The sequence below is a fragment of the Erithacus rubecula genome (genome assembly GCF_903797595.1).
Source record: "Erithacus rubecula genome assembly, chromosome: 1".
Lineage (NCBI taxonomy): Eukaryota > Metazoa > Chordata > Aves > Passeriformes > Muscicapidae > Erithacus > Erithacus rubecula.
In genome coordinates, this window is record NC_136658.1 from 109,026,819 (window position 1) to 109,048,090 (window position 21,272).

The 21,272-nt window shown below is 40.1% G+C and overlaps 1 protein-coding gene across 2 annotated transcripts in view; it reads left to right on the top strand.

The window, feature by feature from the left end:
- DSCAM (DS cell adhesion molecule) overlaps positions 1-21,272 on the top strand; it is a 454,596-nt gene that overhangs the window by 408,533 nt on the left and 24,791 nt on the right. For both annotated transcript variants that reach the window (XM_079312259.1, XM_079312260.1), the window contains 4 exons: positions 4,118-4,294; positions 11,162-11,192; positions 16,031-16,146; positions 18,425-18,574. In XM_079312259.1, coding sequence (XP_079168385.1) covers positions 4,118-4,294; positions 11,162-11,192; positions 16,031-16,146; positions 18,425-18,574 — 474 coding nt within the window. The remainder of the gene's footprint in view (positions 1-4,117; positions 4,295-11,161; positions 11,193-16,030; positions 16,147-18,424; positions 18,575-21,272) is intronic.

The following is a 21,272-nucleotide window of genomic DNA, read 5'->3' on the forward strand; positions in this document are numbered from 1 at the left end:
GAACTGCATTTCTGGCAAAAAAGGCAGCACAGATGGCTCTCAAATTGCTCCAGTGGGAATTGCCAGAGCTTTTCTGGAGACATCCAGTGGAAAATCGTGCTGTGTTGCCAGGGATGTTGTGCTGTATTGTGCAATCACTTGGCAACATCTGTAGAGATAAGTTAAGCTACAGCACTGGTGAGCAAGTTCAAACAAGAGCTGGTGGTTGTGACAGCACCAAATTGGTAATAGTTTGTAATTCTGTGCTGGCAGCATGCCTCCACACAAACACCACCACTCATGTACAGCCCAGGGGTCATTCCCAGGCAGAAATGTGGGATATGACTTAGGCAGGGTTTAAACCTCAGCACCTGACACATCCTCTACTGCTATACCAGCCTTTGTGCTGGGTACTCAGCAGTTCTTGAAGATAATTAATCACACATGCCCTCACCCTTTGGAAAAATGCCATTTTTGGTAAGCTGCCACACAAGCCCTCATGTTATTTCAGACAGTCTGGAAATTAAGAGGAAGATCTTGCCTCAGCACTCCAGAGGTGCACAGGAAACCAGGATCTAAGCAGTTACTACACAAATGTTCCAGGTCTTTACAGGCAGATGAAGGACTTGTTTTACTGAAAAGTGGAGCTGTTGTCAATAATAACTCCTTCAAGCATTATGAATTAATTTCTTGTTGTTTTGTCTGGCCTATCCTGTTTTTTGGGTTTTTTTCCAATAACTTTCCACAGGCAGCATTCAACCTGCAGTTGTTCTGTTATCATCACATTTATTTGATTTGGGCAAACAGTCTGAAGCCATAAATGAATTAATTTAAATGAATTTATATCAAAGTGCAGGTTCAGAGTCTTAAATTTCCACTTGTAGCACTCAAAACTATTCTTACAGTGATCTGATCTGAAATGTTGTCAGGCTCTGCTCTTTGATTGAGTGGTGATACTTACCATGGTGTCACACATTGTGACCTGCACACCGGTTGATTTTTTATGTTGCTCTCTAGCATCTTTAAAAGGGACAAAAATGAAACAGTAAAAAATATTTGCAGCATTAAATTTCCTGGGCCATTGCTTCTGGTCAGCTAGAAAATTTCCCATTTGTGATATTGCTGGTTTTATTTGTGAAGTGAGCTTTGCCAGGACTGAATTGTGCCTTAGAGAGGCAGAGCAAGCTCAAATACTGACCATGAGGTTATGAGAGGAAAAAATGGATGGAAAAGCAAATTTCAGTTTTCAGATTTTCTAGATTTGCTATGTTTGACTCAGAACTGAAATTATAAACTAATGATGATCATTATGATGATGATTATCATTGTTACCAGTATCTGATGCAGAAATTTTTGCTTCCTTAGACAGGGAATTTTGACTTTGCAGAAAACAACGCCAGTGGAAACTTCTTGGCCAGCTGCACTTTTGAGTGTTGTCCCTGCCCCTACCTTTGATTCACCCTGTGATGTGAGATTAGCCCTTTCCAGATTGCAGGGGTCACAGCTGCCCTTTGGATAAAGCAGATATTAGAGTAGCACTTTGAAGATTAGATAATGCAGCGTATGGAAGTCCTGGGATGCCAAATGCTAAGAACAAGCTTAGAAGCTTTAGCAGCCTTAAGATAAAACCTTTGTAAAGTGTGCAGAAATCCCAGAGTTACTTGGGTTTGGGTCACTTTGCTGTGTGGGAGAGCTCCTGAGGAATATCATGGCTCAGCATCCTTCCCCTCTGATCTCCCCATGCTGAATTAGGTCAGAAGGTTAATGACAAACCTACGTGCAGCTTTTTCCTCTCTGTTTGTGGGCATTTCAGCAACCATTTCCAGCTTACAGGTTTGCTCACCTCCCTGCCCCTTGTTTTTTTCAGAAGCATGAAATCCATAAAGAGATATTTTTAGCACTGTGCAGCTGCAGTCGTGGAGAGCTGCAAAGGAGCTCCCTGGCTCAGGGATCAGCTACTCAGGAGCCCTGGCATTAAACCAGATCAGCTCTAAACTCTGCTAATTGATTCTCATCCACCCAGGCACTCCCTGCCGTGAAGGACACAGGAAAACACTCCTGAATTCACAGAGAGATGCTGCAATCATGGGGAAAAAGGGGTCAGAGACATTCAGGTTGCAATTTCTGTGAGGCACCAATCAGGCTAACAAAGGGTGATGGTGAACCGACCTGGAAAACAAAACAAACCCTCCCCATTTGTCTGGGACTGAGTCCTGGAAAAAAGCTTTGGCCATTCTGCACCCATCAAGCACCTAGAATGACAGCAAATGTTGAAATGTTTTCTCAATGGATAGCAGGATTTATTTTTGGTAATTTCTAATGCAATTGCTGAAAAGCAACAAATGGGTGATGTGAAAACATGCAGAATGATTTTTTAATTAAGCTCCAACTACCTGTTTATAATGTTATGAAGTTTACATTTGCCTAGAGAGAGGTGTGGATTATGATAATCACATATCCAAACACTTCTGGTCCAAGTGAAATAAAGGCCACTCGCCATTTGATTTTCATCAAAGTAATAAGGAAAGCAAGACATAAATTCAGGCAATCATAATGGTCTCTGTGACTGTAATTCAGAGAAAACTTTGGTCCTTTAGTATCCAGGAGGGTTTAGGAGGATTTAAAGACAGTTATTAGTATTACTTCCAGGAGCTTCAAGTTCTTTCCACTTCTTCATCTAATAATTTTATTTGCCATTAAAGTGGTGCAAAATCTGTGTCTCAGGGCAAGATGAAAATATCCTGCTGTGTGTTCAAGAAATAGAAAATTACAAGAAAAAAAAAAGAAAAAGAAAATTATGGGGAAGAACTTCAATGGAACATTAGAAAAATATTCCAAATGCAATTGTAAGAAAACAAATTTTCCAAAGTACCTAATATAGGTTTGGATGGTTGTAGCTTTTCTTTTTATCTTTATCCCTCTAGGGAGCTGCTCTTCTCTTTGTATGCAGCTGAAATAGCTCTTCTGAAAAAAAACAGGACTTAGGATTCTACATTTTTACTGTGGTTATGGCATTCACACTGTACTGCATCAGATCTCAGTTTTTATTCTGATACTGTATAGCACATAATGAGCTACAACTATATCACTTAATGCAGCAATTAAAATGTAAAAAAAAGATGTGCCTGTTTTTCTCTCTCACCCTCCTTTCCTTTTAGCAAGTAGCCACTTTTATGTTCCAGTAGCTGGTTAAAATTTAATAGCTTCCATCTGAAGTCATCACAGTTCACAATACTTACGTGTTTCTATGCATTTCAAGCAAATCTGCATTTTATAGGCTCATTTGTGGTTGCATTCAGCAGTTTAATAGTAATCAGGAAATGAGTGAGAAGTCTTCCATGACTAAACAGCCTTGCACAGAAGGTGCTGCATTCTTCTCACGTCCCTTAGAGGTAAAGAAGAAAAGAATTGAAAAGTTCAAGTATTATATATCACCAGGAAGCCAGGTATATTCAAAATGCAAATATGTCCCAGAATGAAAAAGTGAGCTGCCTGCCAGTAGTTGGTAGATTCATTTCCCTCGTTTCCCTCTCAAAATTTGATTGTTTCTATCCAGCATTACTCTCCTGTTTTACTGATGAGTGTAATGTCAGACAGTCTTTAGCAGATTAGTATCAGGTTGGCTGTCTGAATTTCAGATCACTATCACTGCTGCACTCTCAGAATGGATAGCAGAATGTTTCTGTGCAAAGGATTAATCTGATGTATGTGGCACAAAATGAGCTTTGTCAAATGAGTTCCTTGCACAGAAAAGCCCAGCAGAAATGTTACAGTGGTGCTGTTTCCCATAATAAGGAATAATAGACATAGGGAGGAATTCTGAGGTCTCTTACAGCTTTTTAATAATTTAATGGCACTCACAATTAATCATAGCATTTGACTGCATATCAGACATGGTTTTCCTTAATCAATGAATGCAATTCTTCTGGATTTCTGATAATCTCTGTCTGCAGTCAGTCCCTCATTACCAGGAGCCTGGTTATGTGTTCATAGACACACAAGTGTAGCCTCTACCCCAAACAGAAAAATCCTGGTGAGTGTTCTGCCTGAACAACTGAAGTAACAACATGTCTCACTCCCTGAGAGATGAATCTTTTGTGCTCATTGATAGGCACTAATGGCATGACCCTGCTTCCAGGTACAATCCCTCCTCTCATCAAGTCTGTGGTGCAGAGCGAAGAAGGGCTGGGAACCAACGAAGGGCTCAAGATGCTGGTGACCATCTCCTGTATCTTGGTTGGGGTCTTGCTGCTCTTTGTGATGCTGCTGATTGTCAGGAGGAGGAGGAGGGAGCAGAGGCTGAAGAGGCTGAGAGGTAAGGTGGTGTCTGTGGAGCTTCTCTCTACCTGAACATGGAAATAGGAGTGGGGCTGCACCTGACCCAAGTGTGCAATCCCCAGCTGGGATCATTTTCCTGCAGCACAGAACAGAGTATGGGTGTTTCCTAGAGAAATTCCTTCTTTTTCATTTGGTCATAAGTTGCTAAAAAAATTATTAATATATCCATTGTTATTATTTTGCTTATGGGGGAAAGGAAAATATTTCTCATTGATTTCTTTCTTTTTTGTTGTCGCTGTTTGTTTGCTTCCCTCAATGACCTAAAAGTGAATTTTTTTTGAAGGATGAAATCAGATGTTCTGAAGACAAGGCAATCTCAGTTTTCCAGCAGATGCTAACCATGACTTCCAAATTACAAAACAAAAGTAGCCAGATAATAGTAAGATAGAGCACACAACCAGATAGTCTCAGATTAGTTATCACATTTTCCCCATGATTTTTTATAATAGAACTTACACAACACTTCATTGTTCACTGACCTTCCATTGTAGCTGATCTGTATTTTCCTCTAATCCTTATTAAATTCAGTTGTTTGTTATGTGAATAAGATTTAGATCTGTGAATTCATTCAGCTTTAGCATTTTTCTAGCAAAAACCCCTGGCTGAGCCACAGCCAAGTTTTTGACCCTTGCAGTCTGACACTGCTGCCCTGTATCTTTTGCATTGACAAAAGATATTTTGAGAAGGTATTCCCTGAAGGTATTTGGGAAAAATCCTTTCAAATCCAAACCTGAATTAATAGTAAAACAAGGTATCATCTGGAAAAAAAAAAATTAAAAAAAAAAAATTAAAAAAAAAAAAAAGCTTAACCTCTTCCAGAAGCCACCAAATTGTTTAGTTATTTGTATTTTAATCAAAATGTGATCATGATCCCTATTAAAACCAGGGCCAGCCCTATGTTTTTCTTCTGACCTTCCTACTTATCTATCTTTTGGGTCTAATTTTGTCCTTTGTAACAATAATTTGTTGTTGAAAAAAAAAAAAAAAAAGACAGAAGGCATGTGCAAATTCATATATAAAGGAGGACAACCAACCTTATGGCTCATACACAGCCTTGGAAACCAGGACATCTGGATGCTTTGGCCTGTATAATCTCTTTTTCTTCAAAACCTTATAAGCCATTTACCTTTCCAGTTTTTGGATTTTTTCATTTTAAAAATGTGGTGAAGAAAAAGAAAGTGTTATCATATATTCTTAGAAATCCTGTGAAATTCCATCCAGTAATGAGCAGGACATCTCAAGCCCTTTGGCTCCAGAAAATGATGTCTGTGCACATTATTTTGTCATGGTTAATTTACAAGTATTCACAGAATGTGGAGTTACAGTTCCTTGGGGAAGGCTGATGATCACTGACTGGGGTGGCTTTTGCATAACATAAAATTTCTCTGAACTATTTCCTCTCAGAAATGAGCAATTTAGAAAAATATCAGAGCTTCACTTAAATATAGGCAGTAGAAAAGATTTCCTCAGTACTTTTGATAAAAGAAATCAGTATTTAACTACCATTTTTGTAAAAGTTGTGTCTCTCTTAGCTGAATTTGTCACACTACAACTTGACATGCCATCTGGTCTTACTTCTCTACAGTACAGAAGTTCTTTTTTGTATCATTCTCAATCTCCAAGGATATCCTTTCCACATGGTGGTAACCAAGTCATTTCTTAATGCTTTAATTGGTAAATGAAAAAGATTCATATATTTTAATTTTTCTCTGTAGTTTTCCCATCATTTACATCCTTAACATTTTATCCATTGAGATAATTTGCCAGTTCTCTGATTGCTCTGCAACAGGAAAATATTCCTTATTGTATCTCCTTGGTTTGTGATCTTGATGTATGACCTTATGAACCAGATTATTTTCTTGGTGATCTGGAATTTTCCTTGTATTTTAGATACCAAATTCTTGTATCATTTTCAAGTTTTTATCAGATATTATTTCCTCCATACCACTGATAAATGTCTCAGATAAAAAATACTGAATAATTATTCTCTGCTTCAAATTGGGCTCTGAATATATTGGAATCCATGGAAAATGGCTGCTGTGTTAATTTTTGCATCATGCTTCTTTCTGTTAAAATACTTTGAATTACCAAAACTTTGTTTTAGAGAAATAGAAATATGATCTTTTTATTTTATTTGATCATATCACAGTGAGAGGTTTTTTTTCAATGTCATTAATTCTCAGCAAACTTTAATCTCATTTTAAAAGTCCGCTTTGTTTGACATGGCTGCTTGACCACAAGTCTGTATTGATTGGCCTCAATTATCCTTTTAATTCATTTCATTAAGCTTCACTCAGTTTTTTTTTTTATTATTTTGTGCATTGCCAAGATCAGACTGAAGGGACTTCAGTAATTCAGGGTGGATTTTTTTTCTCTTTTTTTTTAAGACTGATCCCATGTTAGAAATTTTCTGCTCTTCTGGAAGTTACTTCCTATTCTAAAAGTTTTCCTGATAATAAGTATTGCTATTCTAGAGAACTCCTTACTAAGTTCTCTAAAACAAATGTGTGCAAGTTTTTCTGAGGTCCTAACTAAAAAATAAATGGTTAGCTCTAGTCATTGTTGTGATTACCTTTCATATAATTTTTGAAAAGGAAATATCACATTATCACTTAGTTTGCATGACCTTGTGGGGTTTCTTTGAGGCACAGTATTCTTTTTTCCTCAATCAGGATTTCCTCTAGTCTGCATCAGAAAAATAATCTCCACAGTGGGACCTTGTAAAATTATTTGTGCAAGTTACAGATGTAGCTCTTTGTTGTGGCTGCAGATGTGGTTTTCTTGAACCTGTTTGACAAAGAGGAGAGGGAATTGCAGGTTTATTTTCAGTGTGCTCTGCATGCAATTGCATTTGTAATCTGCATTTGTGTCCCTGCTTATGGACAATGGGTTTGAGTTCCCATTTCTGTTGAAGAACAGCAGCCTCTCTATTCTTGACCCTTTTACCACTTCTCTGATGTAGGGACAGTTAAAGATTTTTTTTCTTCCTTTATAAAGAAAGCTGAGTTCTCAGCAAAATCCTGGTTTTTGTCCAGTTTAGCAGTTCCACCAGCCAGTTCACAAGAAAAGGTCACTTGGCTGCATGCAGCCATTCAGGAGTTCAGCAGATATTCTCAAAGAGAAGCCTGATGGTTTAATGCTCCTTCTCCTGGCTATTGACCCAGCTCTGCTACTCCTCTAATGGTTTTCCCTTTGTTTTTAAATCCAATTCACCTTAACACAAGCAGAAAGGATCAGCACAGCATGATAGTTCAGGAGTGGCAGGATGCAATTTAAAACTCTATCGCTGTCCCTGATTTCCCAGGGGGAAAACCCAAGTGTGTTAAGAATTTTAAAGGTGGCTGCTCCAGCAGAGGAAAGTGATGGCTCTGGCTTTTTCCCTGAAGTGATGCTTGGCTGGAGCAGAGATCATCCCCTTCCCTCTGTCATCTGTGCCCTCTTCCCAAGCCCTGCTGCCACCACCTCAAAACTGGGAGGTGATAGGGCACAGCCAGGGATGATGGCTTATTTTAGACTGTATTAACAATTTGCTGATCAAAAGGGTACTGCAGGAAAACCTATGGTTATTGGTTTGTGACAATAACATTTCTCCTGGAGCTATGGTTTGGACCATGATGTTGTAGTGGGGTCCCAGCCCAGGGAGGAGCTGGAGCTGCTGCAGAGCCCAGAGGAGGCAGCAGGATGAGCAGAGGATGGAGCAGCTCTGCTGGCAGGAAAGGCTGGCACAGCTGGGATTGTTCACCTGCACAGGAGAAGCTTTGGCTGAGCTCAGTGTGGCCTTGCAGGGCCTGAAGGAGCTGCAGGAAACATGGAGAGAGACAATTCCCAAGGGATGGAGGGACAGGACACAGGGAATAGAGGGACAGGACACAGGGAATGGAGGGACAGGACACAGGGAATGGCTCCCACTGCCAGAGGGCAGGGCTAGATGGGATATTGGGAATTAGGAATTGTTCCTGTGAGGGGCTGGGATGGAATTGCCAGATTTGCTGTAGCTGCCCCTGGATCCCTGGAATGTTCAGTTCCAGGTTGGACACTGGGGCTGGAGCAGCCTGGGACAGTTCAAGGTGTCCCTGCCATGGCAGGTGTGGCACTGGAGAATTTTTAAGGTGCCTTCCATCCAAAACCATTCCATGATTCTGTGATATTCAGTTACTTTTAGGCTTCTGGATTTTGGCTTGATGGATACAGAGGAGCCCTTTATATTCCAGCCCCATTTGTTTTTTGTCCCTTCCCACCCCAACCTCTGTGCCCATCAACTCCAGCAGTTCTGCTCACCATTTGAACAATATGCTTGGATAATTAGTAAATTTAAAGTCAGCTGACAGAGTTTTTTCCCTTCAGTACTTCCTCATTCAGCTTTAGACACATTACATGGTCTTGTTGATGCCTCATGCTATTTTTTACTGAAGATGCACAATCTCCTGTGCTTCTCTTTAGCCAAGAATCAACATGTCAATGAGCACATGCATGAATTGGTGTGAATTTTTTTCCAGATGCAGCATGGAAATCATCTGTGTGCAGAGCAGCACCTGAGAACATGTGAGGGAGATTGTTTGCCATTTAAACATGATAAAAAATTATGAAAAGCAAACTGAAGTGCATTGTAATACTTTTCAACTTTGTCCCTTCTGCTTTTCTTGAGTTGTGAATTCCTTGCACAAATACACAGAGACTTCACTTTAGAAGGCAGCAATTGCTTCAAAAAGCTGCTGGCTGAATGAAAACAATATTTGCATATTAAACCACCCTGATTATGTGTGCCAGAGGGAGAATGTGTGCAGTGTCTTCATGATCCTGGTGCTGCTAGAACAGCAAGAAGCATCATAAAATTTGCTGAAAAAAACCCATTACTTGCAACCAGTGTCATTATTATTATTGTGTTGTGTTTGTTTGGCTTTTTTTTATTCTTCTGAAGAAATTTGTCCCTTCCTGAGTTTCTGGAAGTCAGTAACAAAATTCCTTTGGGAGCAGCAGTGTTGGTATTTTTGGTTTATGACTGAGGGCAAAATATTGTCATCTACTAGGCACTACCACTTACAAGTGTTAAGGGCAAAGACAATCTTATTCCAAAAATAGGAATTCTGAGTGCCCAAATGAAGCACTGCTTGGTTTGGATGAGACACATCAGATGAACCATCCTTCCCTCCACCAGGAATCTTCCATTCTTTGTGCTGGAAAGGGATGGAGGAAGGTTAAAAATGAAGGAGTGGAGCTAGCAGACCTAGATGGAGCACAGAATTCCAGCTTCTCCAGTGGTAGATGAGGAATAAAGCTTAAGAGAGGCAAGCCGGCACTGTGTCAGATAAATACAATTCAGAAAAGTGGATAAAAAGAGTTCTGCTGATTTTTTTTTTAATTAATAAAAAGAGCTCTCTATACATTTCTTTCAAAAGTTAGTACAACAGAAGCTATAGAGATGTGTTAGGATGGTGCCTTGTTTCTGCCTGCATCCTTGGAATTTTAAAGGCAAGAAATTTAATAGGATCACAAATAAGGAAATTGTAGGTGTTGGAGATCCAAGAGGTGATTGAGAACTAAAAACGATGGGATGGAGAAAAAAAAGACAAATGCAGTAAATATCTTGGCAGGTGCTGGTAGATTTACAAGAAGCAGATAAAAGAAGAAGTGTAAACTTCCATATAAGAGTTGTTTGAAGCCTTAGAACTTGGAATTGCTTTCTTCTCAGATTTGCTTCACTTGGTTGCACAAAGGGCTGCTTTGTTGCTGTGTGATAAACTTAAGGACTTGGGAATCAGCATTTTAAGTGAGTTTGTTTAGCAGCAGACTGCAGGAGAACAAAGCAGAGCTGCCTGGTTTTGCTGGATGATACCAGAGAAATTAGTGTATAATGTTGATAAAGTTCTACAGAAGCCTACCTGAAAAAAACAAACTTCAGCTGTGCCTTTTGAACTGATAAGTATTGAAATAATTATAGCCCCAAAGGATTTTCTGCTAATAACAATAGCAGCAATGACAGGGACAGGAGGAATATTTTTCCTTCAGCAGTGTCTTATTTTGCAGGGCTGATCCATGTGGGAATAAACTATCCTATGTTTCAGACCATACTCTGAAGACCCAGTGGTAGTTTTGAATTATTGCTAGTGGACAAATATTCCTATTTGAGTGCAACCAAGCAAGTTTGTTCCAGGGGAGGTTCAGGTTGGGCACCAGGAAGAATTTCCCCATGGAAAGGGAGCTCAGGCTGCCCAGGGGGTTTGGAGTGTCCATCCCTGGAGTGTCCAGGGAAGGGCTGGATGTGCCCTCAGAGCCCTGGGCTGGGGACAGGGTGGGAATCAGGCACAGCTGGGACTCTTGGAGGTCTTTTCCAACCTCAGGGGTTCTGGGATTCTAAACCTACTCCTTGGAGACCTCTCTTGCTCAGATCTTGAGCAATTACATTTGGTTTGGAAATTACCTGTTGGCAGCTGCTCATCCAGCCTGGCTGCAGCTCTGGCCCAGAGATGGATATCAAAATTCCTATTTTCTTGCCTTTTCTTCTTCCTTCACCTGTTCATTTGCTACCCACAGCACGAAAGAACTGAGATCCTTGTTATTTGTTAAATTGTTCCTATTTCACATATATTTAAGCAGCTTTTTTCTGGTTAAGTCAATGGTAATTTGTGTTTCTCTAATCATCTTTGGTGCTGCTGAGGAACTAAACTGGGCTGTTTGGAGCAGAAATGCAACTTCAGCAAAAGTAGGGACATTTAGACACTTTTATTCTTGCCACTGATGGAGAAACAGCAGTGGTGTTACACATGGCTGATTCAAATCACTTGCTAATAATGCATCTATCAAATAGATTTTCATTTGTGATGACATTTCTTCTATTTTCTTCTAGATGCAAAGAGTTTGGCTGAAATGCTTATGAGGTAAGAACAAATTGAATTTTATGTTGGTTTTTTTTTAGTTGAAAAATGTCTGTCAACTATAATATGATATTTAAGAATTTTTATAGGGAGAAATGGAGAAGTAAACTTTTTCCTAAACCCTTTTCCAAAGCCACACCATTTTTCTGTCTGTTAAGAACTGTGATGCACTGATGGTCAGACATGATAGAAAAAAGACACTCTAGACAATGTGAGGGGCTACAATGATGAAAAAAAAAAAATGGAGAACTTGTGTTAGTAGATTAAATCATGGAAGATATGTAGGTCCATTTGGACATTTTTCCTACTCTGAAAAAAAAAAAATTCATAATATGTATCAAAGTAATTGCTCTTCAGAGATCATCTGATTAAAGGCAATAAATTTCTGACTGTGAAGATCTCTAAACTTTGCAGCTCTGTTTATGTAATTCACTGTTGTTAGCTGCTTATACCCAAAGGTATAAAAGAGCAGGTAAATCCATTTATTTTTTTTCACTTCTGTTCCATCAGCTCAGCATTCAGAAATCTAATTCAGTTGTTGGATTGCATCATAATGACTATTCTGGCACCACAATTCTTTCAAAGATGGAAATTTCATAACTTCAATGTTTATTCTTTTGTCTAGGGAAAATATTGAACTTTAGAACTGCTGCATATATTTGAAACTGGGATCACCAAGGGATTATTTTTGAGTTCAAATGAATTTTGGGTTGCTAGAAAATATTTGTTATATTCAAGCAACAAATTTAAGAATGTCATAGGTATTTCACCACATGGACCACACTCCAAACTTCCTCACCCATGATAAACTTCACTTCCATTGTAAGAAAAAGCAAAGACATGGTGACAGATGGGTTTGGTGTAAATTCAGCTCTCTGCCATTATGTCTGAATAAGGCAAGTGATGTTCACAGGACTGGTCATGCTGTGCTGGTCACCCCCTCCCTGGCTGCCCATGGCAGCAAACTGTGGCATTCAGCACCATTTGCCCTGGTGGTGTCTGGTGCCACAGAAGACAGCACAGATCAGCACATGCAGCAAGTGAAGAAGAAACCCAGCAGGGATCAGCTGAAACCCCTGGGTGGAGATTTCAGTCCCAGTGACAGCCCCTCTGCAAAACTGGGAATGCTCTGCCCTGCCTTGGCTCCACTGTCACCATTTCTGCCAGAGCCTCACTCCTCTGACACTCAGAAAACTTCACCAAAATTCCAGCAGAATTCTCCAGGTTTTACTCACTTTTTCCTTTGCTGATGGTTACCAAATGAAGGAACCTTTTTCCTCCCTACCTGATGTACTCAGAGAGCAGCCAGGTCCCCACTCAGTGCTTAGTTCAGAGCTGTTGTTCCAGGTAATTCACCTGCCACCATTTCATTTGGCTTTTCCCTTCACCAGCGTTGCAACATGACCATCAAACCAGTTGCTCTCCATCCTCATTTATTAACAAATAATCTTGGTTTTATCACATAAGCATATTTCACATTTCTTTTCTAAAAGTTTGAGCAAAGGCAGATGACTGTTAAATCAGAATTTCAGAGGAAGTAGGGGATATAGACTTACATTTGCAGACATGCCAGAACTGGGAACTCACATTTGTGAAAAATCTGTGAAATACCTTCAACCAAAACCTGAGCTACCCACAAACACCAGATGTTCCTGAAGATGTAATATGTGAATAATCAAAGAATAATAAGCCCTCTCCAAAGCAACAGTCATGTATGATAAAGTTCCTGATATTTTTTATCTTTAAGATTTCACCAAAATCTGCTGTGATAAAAATATCAAGAAAGGGGGTATTTGGGGAGAGGGCAGAAAAGATGAGTCCATGCTTGGAGGCCTGGAGAGAGCTTTGTGTATCTTTCCCTTTGAGGAGATTTTCATGAGTGTGTGTAAAGCAGATTAAAAATGGAGCTTTAGTCTTTGCTTTGAGAGTCACTGGCTTTGGCTGTGTAAGTCTAATGTCTGTGGAGCAGGATAAATCAGCAGTTTAACAGGAGCTGCACAACTCATTGTTGATACCTTAAACTCACAAATAAAAATTCCCTGCTGCTGGATAAGCACAGCTTTTTAATGTTTCTTTTGGTCCAGCCACACTCTTTGTAACAGCTCACTGTGAATCAGTTTAGCAATTCACTGAATTTTTAAATTTTCAACAGAAGGTGAAGAATCATTTATCCCCAAATATTCTGATTGCTTACAAGATTTAGTTTCCCATATGTTTTTACAACAACCTATGGACACTTTCAAAATCCCCTATACAATGTACTTACATTTTATCCCTTTAAAAAATTAGTCATTGGACTCCTCACCCAGACCATTAAAATATTTTTGCCTGAATTCAGTTTAGGAAATACTTCTAACCAAACTTCAAAACTGAAACCTTGAAACACTATGCCCTCCTTCCAATCCTTAGAGGCACTTCATTGCTGTGGGCACTTTAGGATTTTCTAACTTGAAAGCTGAGCTGTTGTGGTCTGCAAAAAACAATTTAAAATTCACTTAGCCAGAATGAGACATCATCCCAATCAGCACCAACCCCCTTGTTTCTGCCAACTGCCTGAGCTGTGTTTGGACACCCCATGTCACTGCTGCATGCAGGGGAATTAATTAGATCAGCAAGGAGGAGGAGAGACAGCCCACAAACCAAGGAATAACTCTCAGGAATAGCAGGGAATATTCCTGAATATAGAGAGGCCTGGGTTCCAGTTCTGGCTTGAAAGACCTCCCACATATTTTGCATGAAGTTATCCCTGGAGCCAAGGCTGGGATTGGGAATTCTCTCTTGTCAGGTGAGCAGTAAAAGTGCAAATCTGGGGAAAACTCTGCTCCTGCTCCCTGTGGTCCAAACAATGCCTCCTGTGTTGGTTGAGTACTTTCTAATAATGGAACACAGAGCATTCATCCTGCAGAAGAGGCTCTGGCATTCTGGGATCTGCATTCTCTGAGCAGGAGTCAGATCCCATCCCCAGTGGATGCAGAGGGGTGCAGTGATGCATTTCCCAGGCTCAGTTATGTGCTGCACAGATTCCAGATGCCTCTGACTCTGTGTATCCTATTGGATTATTGAAATTGGACATTAAAAAAATCAGTTTCCTACTCTAAACTGAAAAAGGGCAGGTTTAGGGTAAATATTAGGAAAAAAAGTTCTTTACTCAGAGGGCAAAGAGGCACTGGACTGCAGATAAAATATTATTGATAGAATATAAAACATTATAATATTTCAGCAACTTGAGTGACATCCACCCCATGCAGAGATTTGGAGAACACCAGTGTGGAATTTATCTGCATTTGACAACACTAAATGCCTTTGAAAATTTATGTGTTTAGTAAGAGCCTGTGATGACCATTCTCCCCTGATTATACATGGAGAAAAGTCTGGAAGCCTTTGGGAGGCTCTCCTGATATTTTGCTTCCTTAATAATAAGGAGGCACCTGTGGCCTGTTTGAATGCAGAAAACAACACCACCTAATCACCCAGGAGAAGAGAAGGATTAAATTTGGGATGTGTAGATGGTGTTAATGTTGGGGATCACATCAACAGGGAAAGGCAGGAGGTGAAAATCAGATAAGTGCTCCCACCTGCCTTGTGGATCTCACCCTTGGATTTGGAGCAGAACCACTGACCACCTGGCCAGAAAATTCCTACAAAAAGAGACTCCAGGAGAACCTCCAAACCTGAGCTAATCAGGTGCTGCTGATGTGGAGACACAGCAGGAAGGTGGCACAAATTTCCTGGAGATGTGAGCTCATCACACATGGATTAATTCTTTGTGCTCACAGAAGAACTGAGCTCATCACTTTACAGTCCTCTGCTGATTCCTTTAACAACAATAATTCTCTGCCAAAGCAGAATTAAACTGAGTGATCTGCAGCTATTTTAAACTAGAAAATTAGCTTCCACTTGGATCTTACAGCTCTTTGAAGCCTGAGCACCTGGATCACACTGCTGGCTGATTTGTCTCAACTCTCCTCAGCCTCCCTGCGTGAAGTATTTGCAAATATTTCATTTCATCCAGAGAGTAATTACATCTAAAAGGGCAAAATGTTCCTGGGTTTTTAGTGCAATGTGAAGGTTTCTTAGTGCAAGCTCTGTGCTAGAAATGATTGTGGCACTTGGTTTTACCATTCATTTTCATTTGCTTTTGGTAGACAGCTCATTTAAGAAGTCATTTTCTGGTACACAAACTTCAAAATGAAATTGTTTCAATTTGCATGATGATGAAATAATTGGTTTATGTTCTTTTTTAGATTATTGCATCAATCAATTAGACATAATCCACAAATGTAAACAAGATCTGCAATTTTTGTCTTGGAACATCGATGGGACTAAAACCTTTATTTATTTCATGCAATCTATTAATAGTACTCCTAGTTATTAATTTGCTTTTTCATTTATCAGTCAAAGGGATATTTAGAACTTAGCTAATTAAAAATAATGAAAAGATAAAAAAACAATTATAAATTACTCAAGACATCATTTTCCTACCAACCTGTTTGATCAGCTGTGTGCTGCTTTACTCAGATTCATGAGAAGTGAAAGGTCCATCTTCCAAAGTGCTTTTATTAATTTCATTATGACAACACTTGAAGAAAACTGTGTGAAATTCTCAGATTCCTACTGATGGAGGACAGACCACGTCCCTCCACACTGTGCATTCATTAAGTGCATTAATTAATACCATGCACTTGTTCTGAAGAAGGCAAAATCAGATGTTTGAGTGGGTTTTTTGCTGATTATGGTTACATTGGGGGTTTTTGAGCTGGACAGATTGAAAATGAGGAGGTTTGCAAATATCTTTTAATTTAAGCTGCATGTTAACATGTTCACTTCTCTTTTGTTTTCAGCAAGAACACCAGGACATCAGACACTCTTAATAAGCAGCAGCAAACACTGAGGATGCACATAGACATTCCCAGAGCACAGCTGCTGATAGAGGAGAGGGACACCATGGAAACCATTGGTAAATTTGAGCTTTTTGTCCCCTCCTTAATGTAACAGGTTCTTCTAGGCTCAATTCCTTTACTTCTCACCTTTTTCCTGCTGCACAATCAAGAGTAATTTGAAAACCAAACTGGATTGTTTTGGGTTTTTTCTCTTTCCTTTGAGTCATTTCCCAGTAAAAGTAATCTCAGTATAGGACCTAAAATAATGCAGGACATTAGGAAAATGAAACTGTTGGAATCAGTTTGTTGAAGAAAATGTAATTGAGAACTGGCAGTTTTATGATTTTCATACTGATTTCTCGTTTGGCTTTGAGTAGGCAGTTGGATCACTGACATTACTTAAAGAGAAAATGCAATTCTCAAACTGCACTCTTAGTATCAGGATTTGCTACAGCCAGCTTTGAAAATTTACACATTGCATATTGTATCCACCTGTTCATAGCACATGATATTTCAACATTTTGATCAGTTTTCAGCTTCTGTGTATCCATGCAAAATTGAAATCTAAACTGTTTGACACAGCAGAAAACAAGATTTCTCATGGGGCTGGTACTTAACTGAGCTGTCACAAGAAATAGAATTGTTTGGTGTTGGGTTTTTTTTTCCCCCAAATAATTAAAAAATATCTGAATACCCAGAATGGAAATGCAGCCTGTTGTCATGACTGTATGGCAAGACGGTCCTGACTGGCCTTGTTAGACTTCTAATTTTACTTTTTTGGGGATAAAAATCTGTATAAAAGAAGCTGGCAATGTAACAGCATCCAGGGATGGTGTGGCCAGAGAGGAAAGTCAACAAGATGAGAGCAGCGTCCCTGTCCATGCCCATTCCAGGTTTGAAAAGGAGACCTACAGATATTTTAAAATCATGATTTGAGCTTCCCAAAATCTGCCCTTTGTGCCAGGCTTCATCCTAAAAGCAGCTTTAACTTTTGAGAGGCAGCTGCTGAGCAGTGGGGGGGTTACAGTGAAAATACTCTCAGAGCCTGAACTGCAGCAATGTGATCAGGGCCTGGGTAAGAGGCAGCTTTCCACCCAGAATAAGCAGGGATTTTGGCAGGGTTTGACAGAGTTTGCTGCCAAGAGGTTTTATTCCCAACCTGAACAAGAGCTCATCCTTTGCCAGAGACAGAGTGGTTTGATTCCCAGTGTTATTCTATTTATAGCCTTCTTTGGGTAAAAAATGTGACTTCTGTTATAGTGCAGGACTGTTCATCCTAATGGTGTCTTGTCAAGTTGGAAAAAAAAAAATTCAAAACAAAAAGCAGGAAAGCTTAAAAGAAGTGGTTTAACCTCTGCTGACTCGTAAATGCCCAGAAGTCACATTATAAAACTATGTAGCATAGCACAGCAGGAAATCCCTGAGGCTTTTATTGCAATTCTGAATGGATAAAAAGACTAAAGAATGCAGAATAAAGTCTGATATCACCCCAAATAGTTGTTTTGCAAGCATTAAGGCAGTAAAAGATTTATTATTATTAAACCATTCATGATCAAGTGGACCAGATTCCTCCTTGGATCAAAAAAATAAATACAATTCAGAGATCTCAACTGAAAAAACGTAATAATTAAAAAAAGGAAGCAAGTGCTATATAGGACTGCAATGATCAAGGTCTGTGTGGAAATTTGGTGAATATATCCTACCTCTGAGGGAAGAAATAGAAGCAGAACCACACAACAGTAAAAGTTAGTGCTCACCTTTTTCTTCCTTCCCAAGGTCAAGCTTAACTTCACACCTTTTTTTTTTTGAAGCTGCAGGGGAAAAAAAATTCCTGAGTCAGGGTCATCCCTTCTGCCATATTCTGTTTCTGCAGAAAAAGGGGAGAGAGGGTTGGTTAGCAACACCCCCAATGGTGTTGTAACACCTTTTTTTGGGAGGATGGGATGGTTTCACTGAGGACATTGCTTATCATGCTAATAAAAAGAAATAAGTGGAATATGTTGTTGAAAATCTCATCTGAGCTCTCTGAAAGTGCAGGGGAAGAGGGGCAGTGTTCAAAGGATGGGAACAAAGGAATTAGGGCCACAAATGGTTGCACACAAATCAGCTCTTTGTGAGGATGTTTGACAGTCTGCACCACGTCTCTAAGGTGAAATCACCAGCAAAAATGAAAGTTGTTCTTTAGTTTTCTGTGGGCTTTGAGTTTAAATTCAGAGGCTCCCTCCCTTCAAAGGCTCCTCAGCCCTGCAGGGAGCAGCTCTGCCCTTGGTGTCCCTGGGCTGTGACCCCTGGGGACTGCAGAGGAGGCAAAGCCAACATTCTGTACTCATTATCTGCTCGTGTTTCCTCTTCCAGATGACAGATCCACGGTGCTGCTCACTGATGCTGATTTTGGAGAGACCTCCAAGCAGAAGTCCCTGACTGTCACCCACACTGTCCATTACCAGTCAGTGTCACAAGCCACAGGGCCACTGGTGGATGTCTCTGATGCCCGGCCTGGAACAAGTAAGAACATCAGAAAATGGGGTTTTTAGAGAGGAGAAAACTGTAACAAAAGAAATACTCTTCTCCTCCATTTGTGTCCACATCCTTGTGTGTGAGAGTGGAGAGAAATCTATTTAGGTCAGCAGAGGCCATTTCTTAAACTACTGCACTTGGGATTCAATATGGGGAAAATTGCATATGCATCTGAAATGGAGGTGTAATTTGAAATAATTCATACCTGGCCTTCATTAAACCAAATGCATGCTAGATTTTAATTTCCAGAATTTATTGAGTAAATTACCTTAATGGCTTTTAGTGTCTAATATACTTTTTTTTTTTCCTCTGTGATCAATCTTTATTGTATTTCAAAACCAGTTTTCCTCCTACCTCTCCATCAGGAAAAAAAAAGCAATTCTCATTATTACTTTTTCAGAAAATATTGTATTTCTGGCTTTAGTTATTATGGTAAATGACTTTTCCCAGATATATTCATGCCAAGTAATCCTTCCAGTGATTAAAATACTATCATAAATTAATATACTGATACAATCCCTTCTTCTCATGAATATGTTCCATACCTATGTAAATGGGTTAAAAAAAATACTAGGTTGATTGATTAGTTATGAGTTAGAAATTTTACCAAAATGTAGTTCACTGCAGTGTGCAATTTCTGAAATCTCTTGGATTATTTCTATTCCCTGACTGTTTCAGAATTTACTTGTTGAATTTGGTGAACATAAATGCTGAAATCTCAGTTGCTAGACTGCAGATTATTTAAAAAATCCATTCCCACCACAATCTTTTAAATAATAGGTGGTCTAGTCCTGGCCTTGGTACTTTTTTAGTTCTTCCATCTTTTTTCAGGTCATTCCTTGAGGACTAGATTTTCTAATAAGGAAAGAGGCATCACCCCAAAACCTCATGCCTGTATTGTACCACAGAACTTTATAGCACCTTCCGTGCTAATGGCTCTTTGTGTGCACTTCATTCCTCTGCAACCAGGGAGAGAATTCCTTCAAATTAAATGTGGATTTAACTCATGTGTAAGAATATGATCTGTGTCCAACCCTGCTTGGAAATAAAAATCCACCAGCACTTTTATTAAGCAGTACAGATCAGATTGCAGCAGTGCACAGGGCTGGGTCAAAGACTTCCAGGTAATGTTCTGTGGATTTAAGGCACTAATCCAGCTTTGCTGCAGGCTGGGTGATGGGATTTTGTCTAGAGCCACCACTTGTGCTGGGAAGAGGAGAGCAGAGCCCAGCTGGCTGGCTCAGAGGTTATGGACTCTCCTGTCTGAGCCCACTCACATTCACTGAGTGACAAATACTCTTTTACAGCATATTTTAAAGTTCTTCTCTTGTCCTTATTTATTTATTTATGAAAGAGATGCTCTGTGGACCTTTACCTTGCTGACCTCAGCTCTCTCCAGTTGTGTCTGACAGCAGAGCTGCCATAACCAGGGCACCAGCTGCATTTCCAGCCCACTGCCAGCTCTGGCCTTGCTGTGCCTGTGCTGCACAGCCCCTCACAGGGACACATCAGGGCCAGGACTGAGCTCCTGGGTGCTGGCAGAGCCTCTCCCAGCTCATTCCCATTGACAAGATCCTTCCAAGTCACAGGATCAGAGGTTGAGGTCCAGAGGGACATCTGGGCACTGGTCAGTCCAGCCCCAGGTCAGCAAGGGCTGGCTGCTGGCTCAGGAGCATCCCCAGGTGGCTTCTGGATGTCTCCAAGGGGGAAACTCCAGCATCTGCATGGGCAGCCTGTGCCACAGCTCAGTCTCCCTCACATTAAAGTGTTTCCTGATGTTCAGGACAAAGCTCCCAAGTTTCTCCTTGTGGCCATTTCCTCTGCTCCCCTCACTGGGCACCACTGACAGAAACTTGGCTCTCATCCTCTTGCCCTTCAGGTATTTCTGTACATTGCTGGCATTCCCCCAGACCTTCTCTTCTCCAGACCACTGTGCCAGGAGCTGTTCCCACCAGCACTCTCCTGCTCTCCCTTGAATGAGGCTCACTCCTGGCCCCACCACAGCCACGTGCCACATTCCCCAGTGCTGCTTTGCACCACACTGAGCACGGATTTGGATGCTGTCCATGTGAGGCAGCTCTGTGCTGCACTGCCAGGAGGATCAGTTATCAATGGCACTGGCTTCTAGTTTTTCCACTGCTGTAAGGGAAAAAAAGGGAGAAGGATCAGACCATTATTTGTAAATAAAAGCCTTGTTTTTTTGAAGCAGCAGAATACAAATTCTCACTGGAGATGCTTAGGCAGTAGTGCTCTGAGTCATTATCTGGGTATTGCTTTTTCTTTCAATTTCTTCTGCTAAAGTCTCTTACCTCAAAGACTGACAACTTCACCATTTGAATGTCAAAGAACATTTTGAATAGATTTGAATTTTTCATTTCTAATACCCTTTCTATTGTTAGTGATATTCTTTCAGAAGCTTTGAAGAGAAATCCTTCAGTGCTGATGTAGTCACTCTCTGTTTGCCACATAATTATTTTTTTTCTCTTTCCCTTGCTTTGTTAGACTCACTTTTAGGGCAGAACTCTTTATTAATAAATTCAAGGAGGTCGATTTTGGCACACACTTTGCTTTTGCAATCTTGGTCACTATATTATCTCTAAGTTAATTTTAAAAGTACAACATTGCTGACCTTAAACCGGTGGCAGGTGATTTTTAAAGTTTGAGAAATTGTATTAATTTACTAATT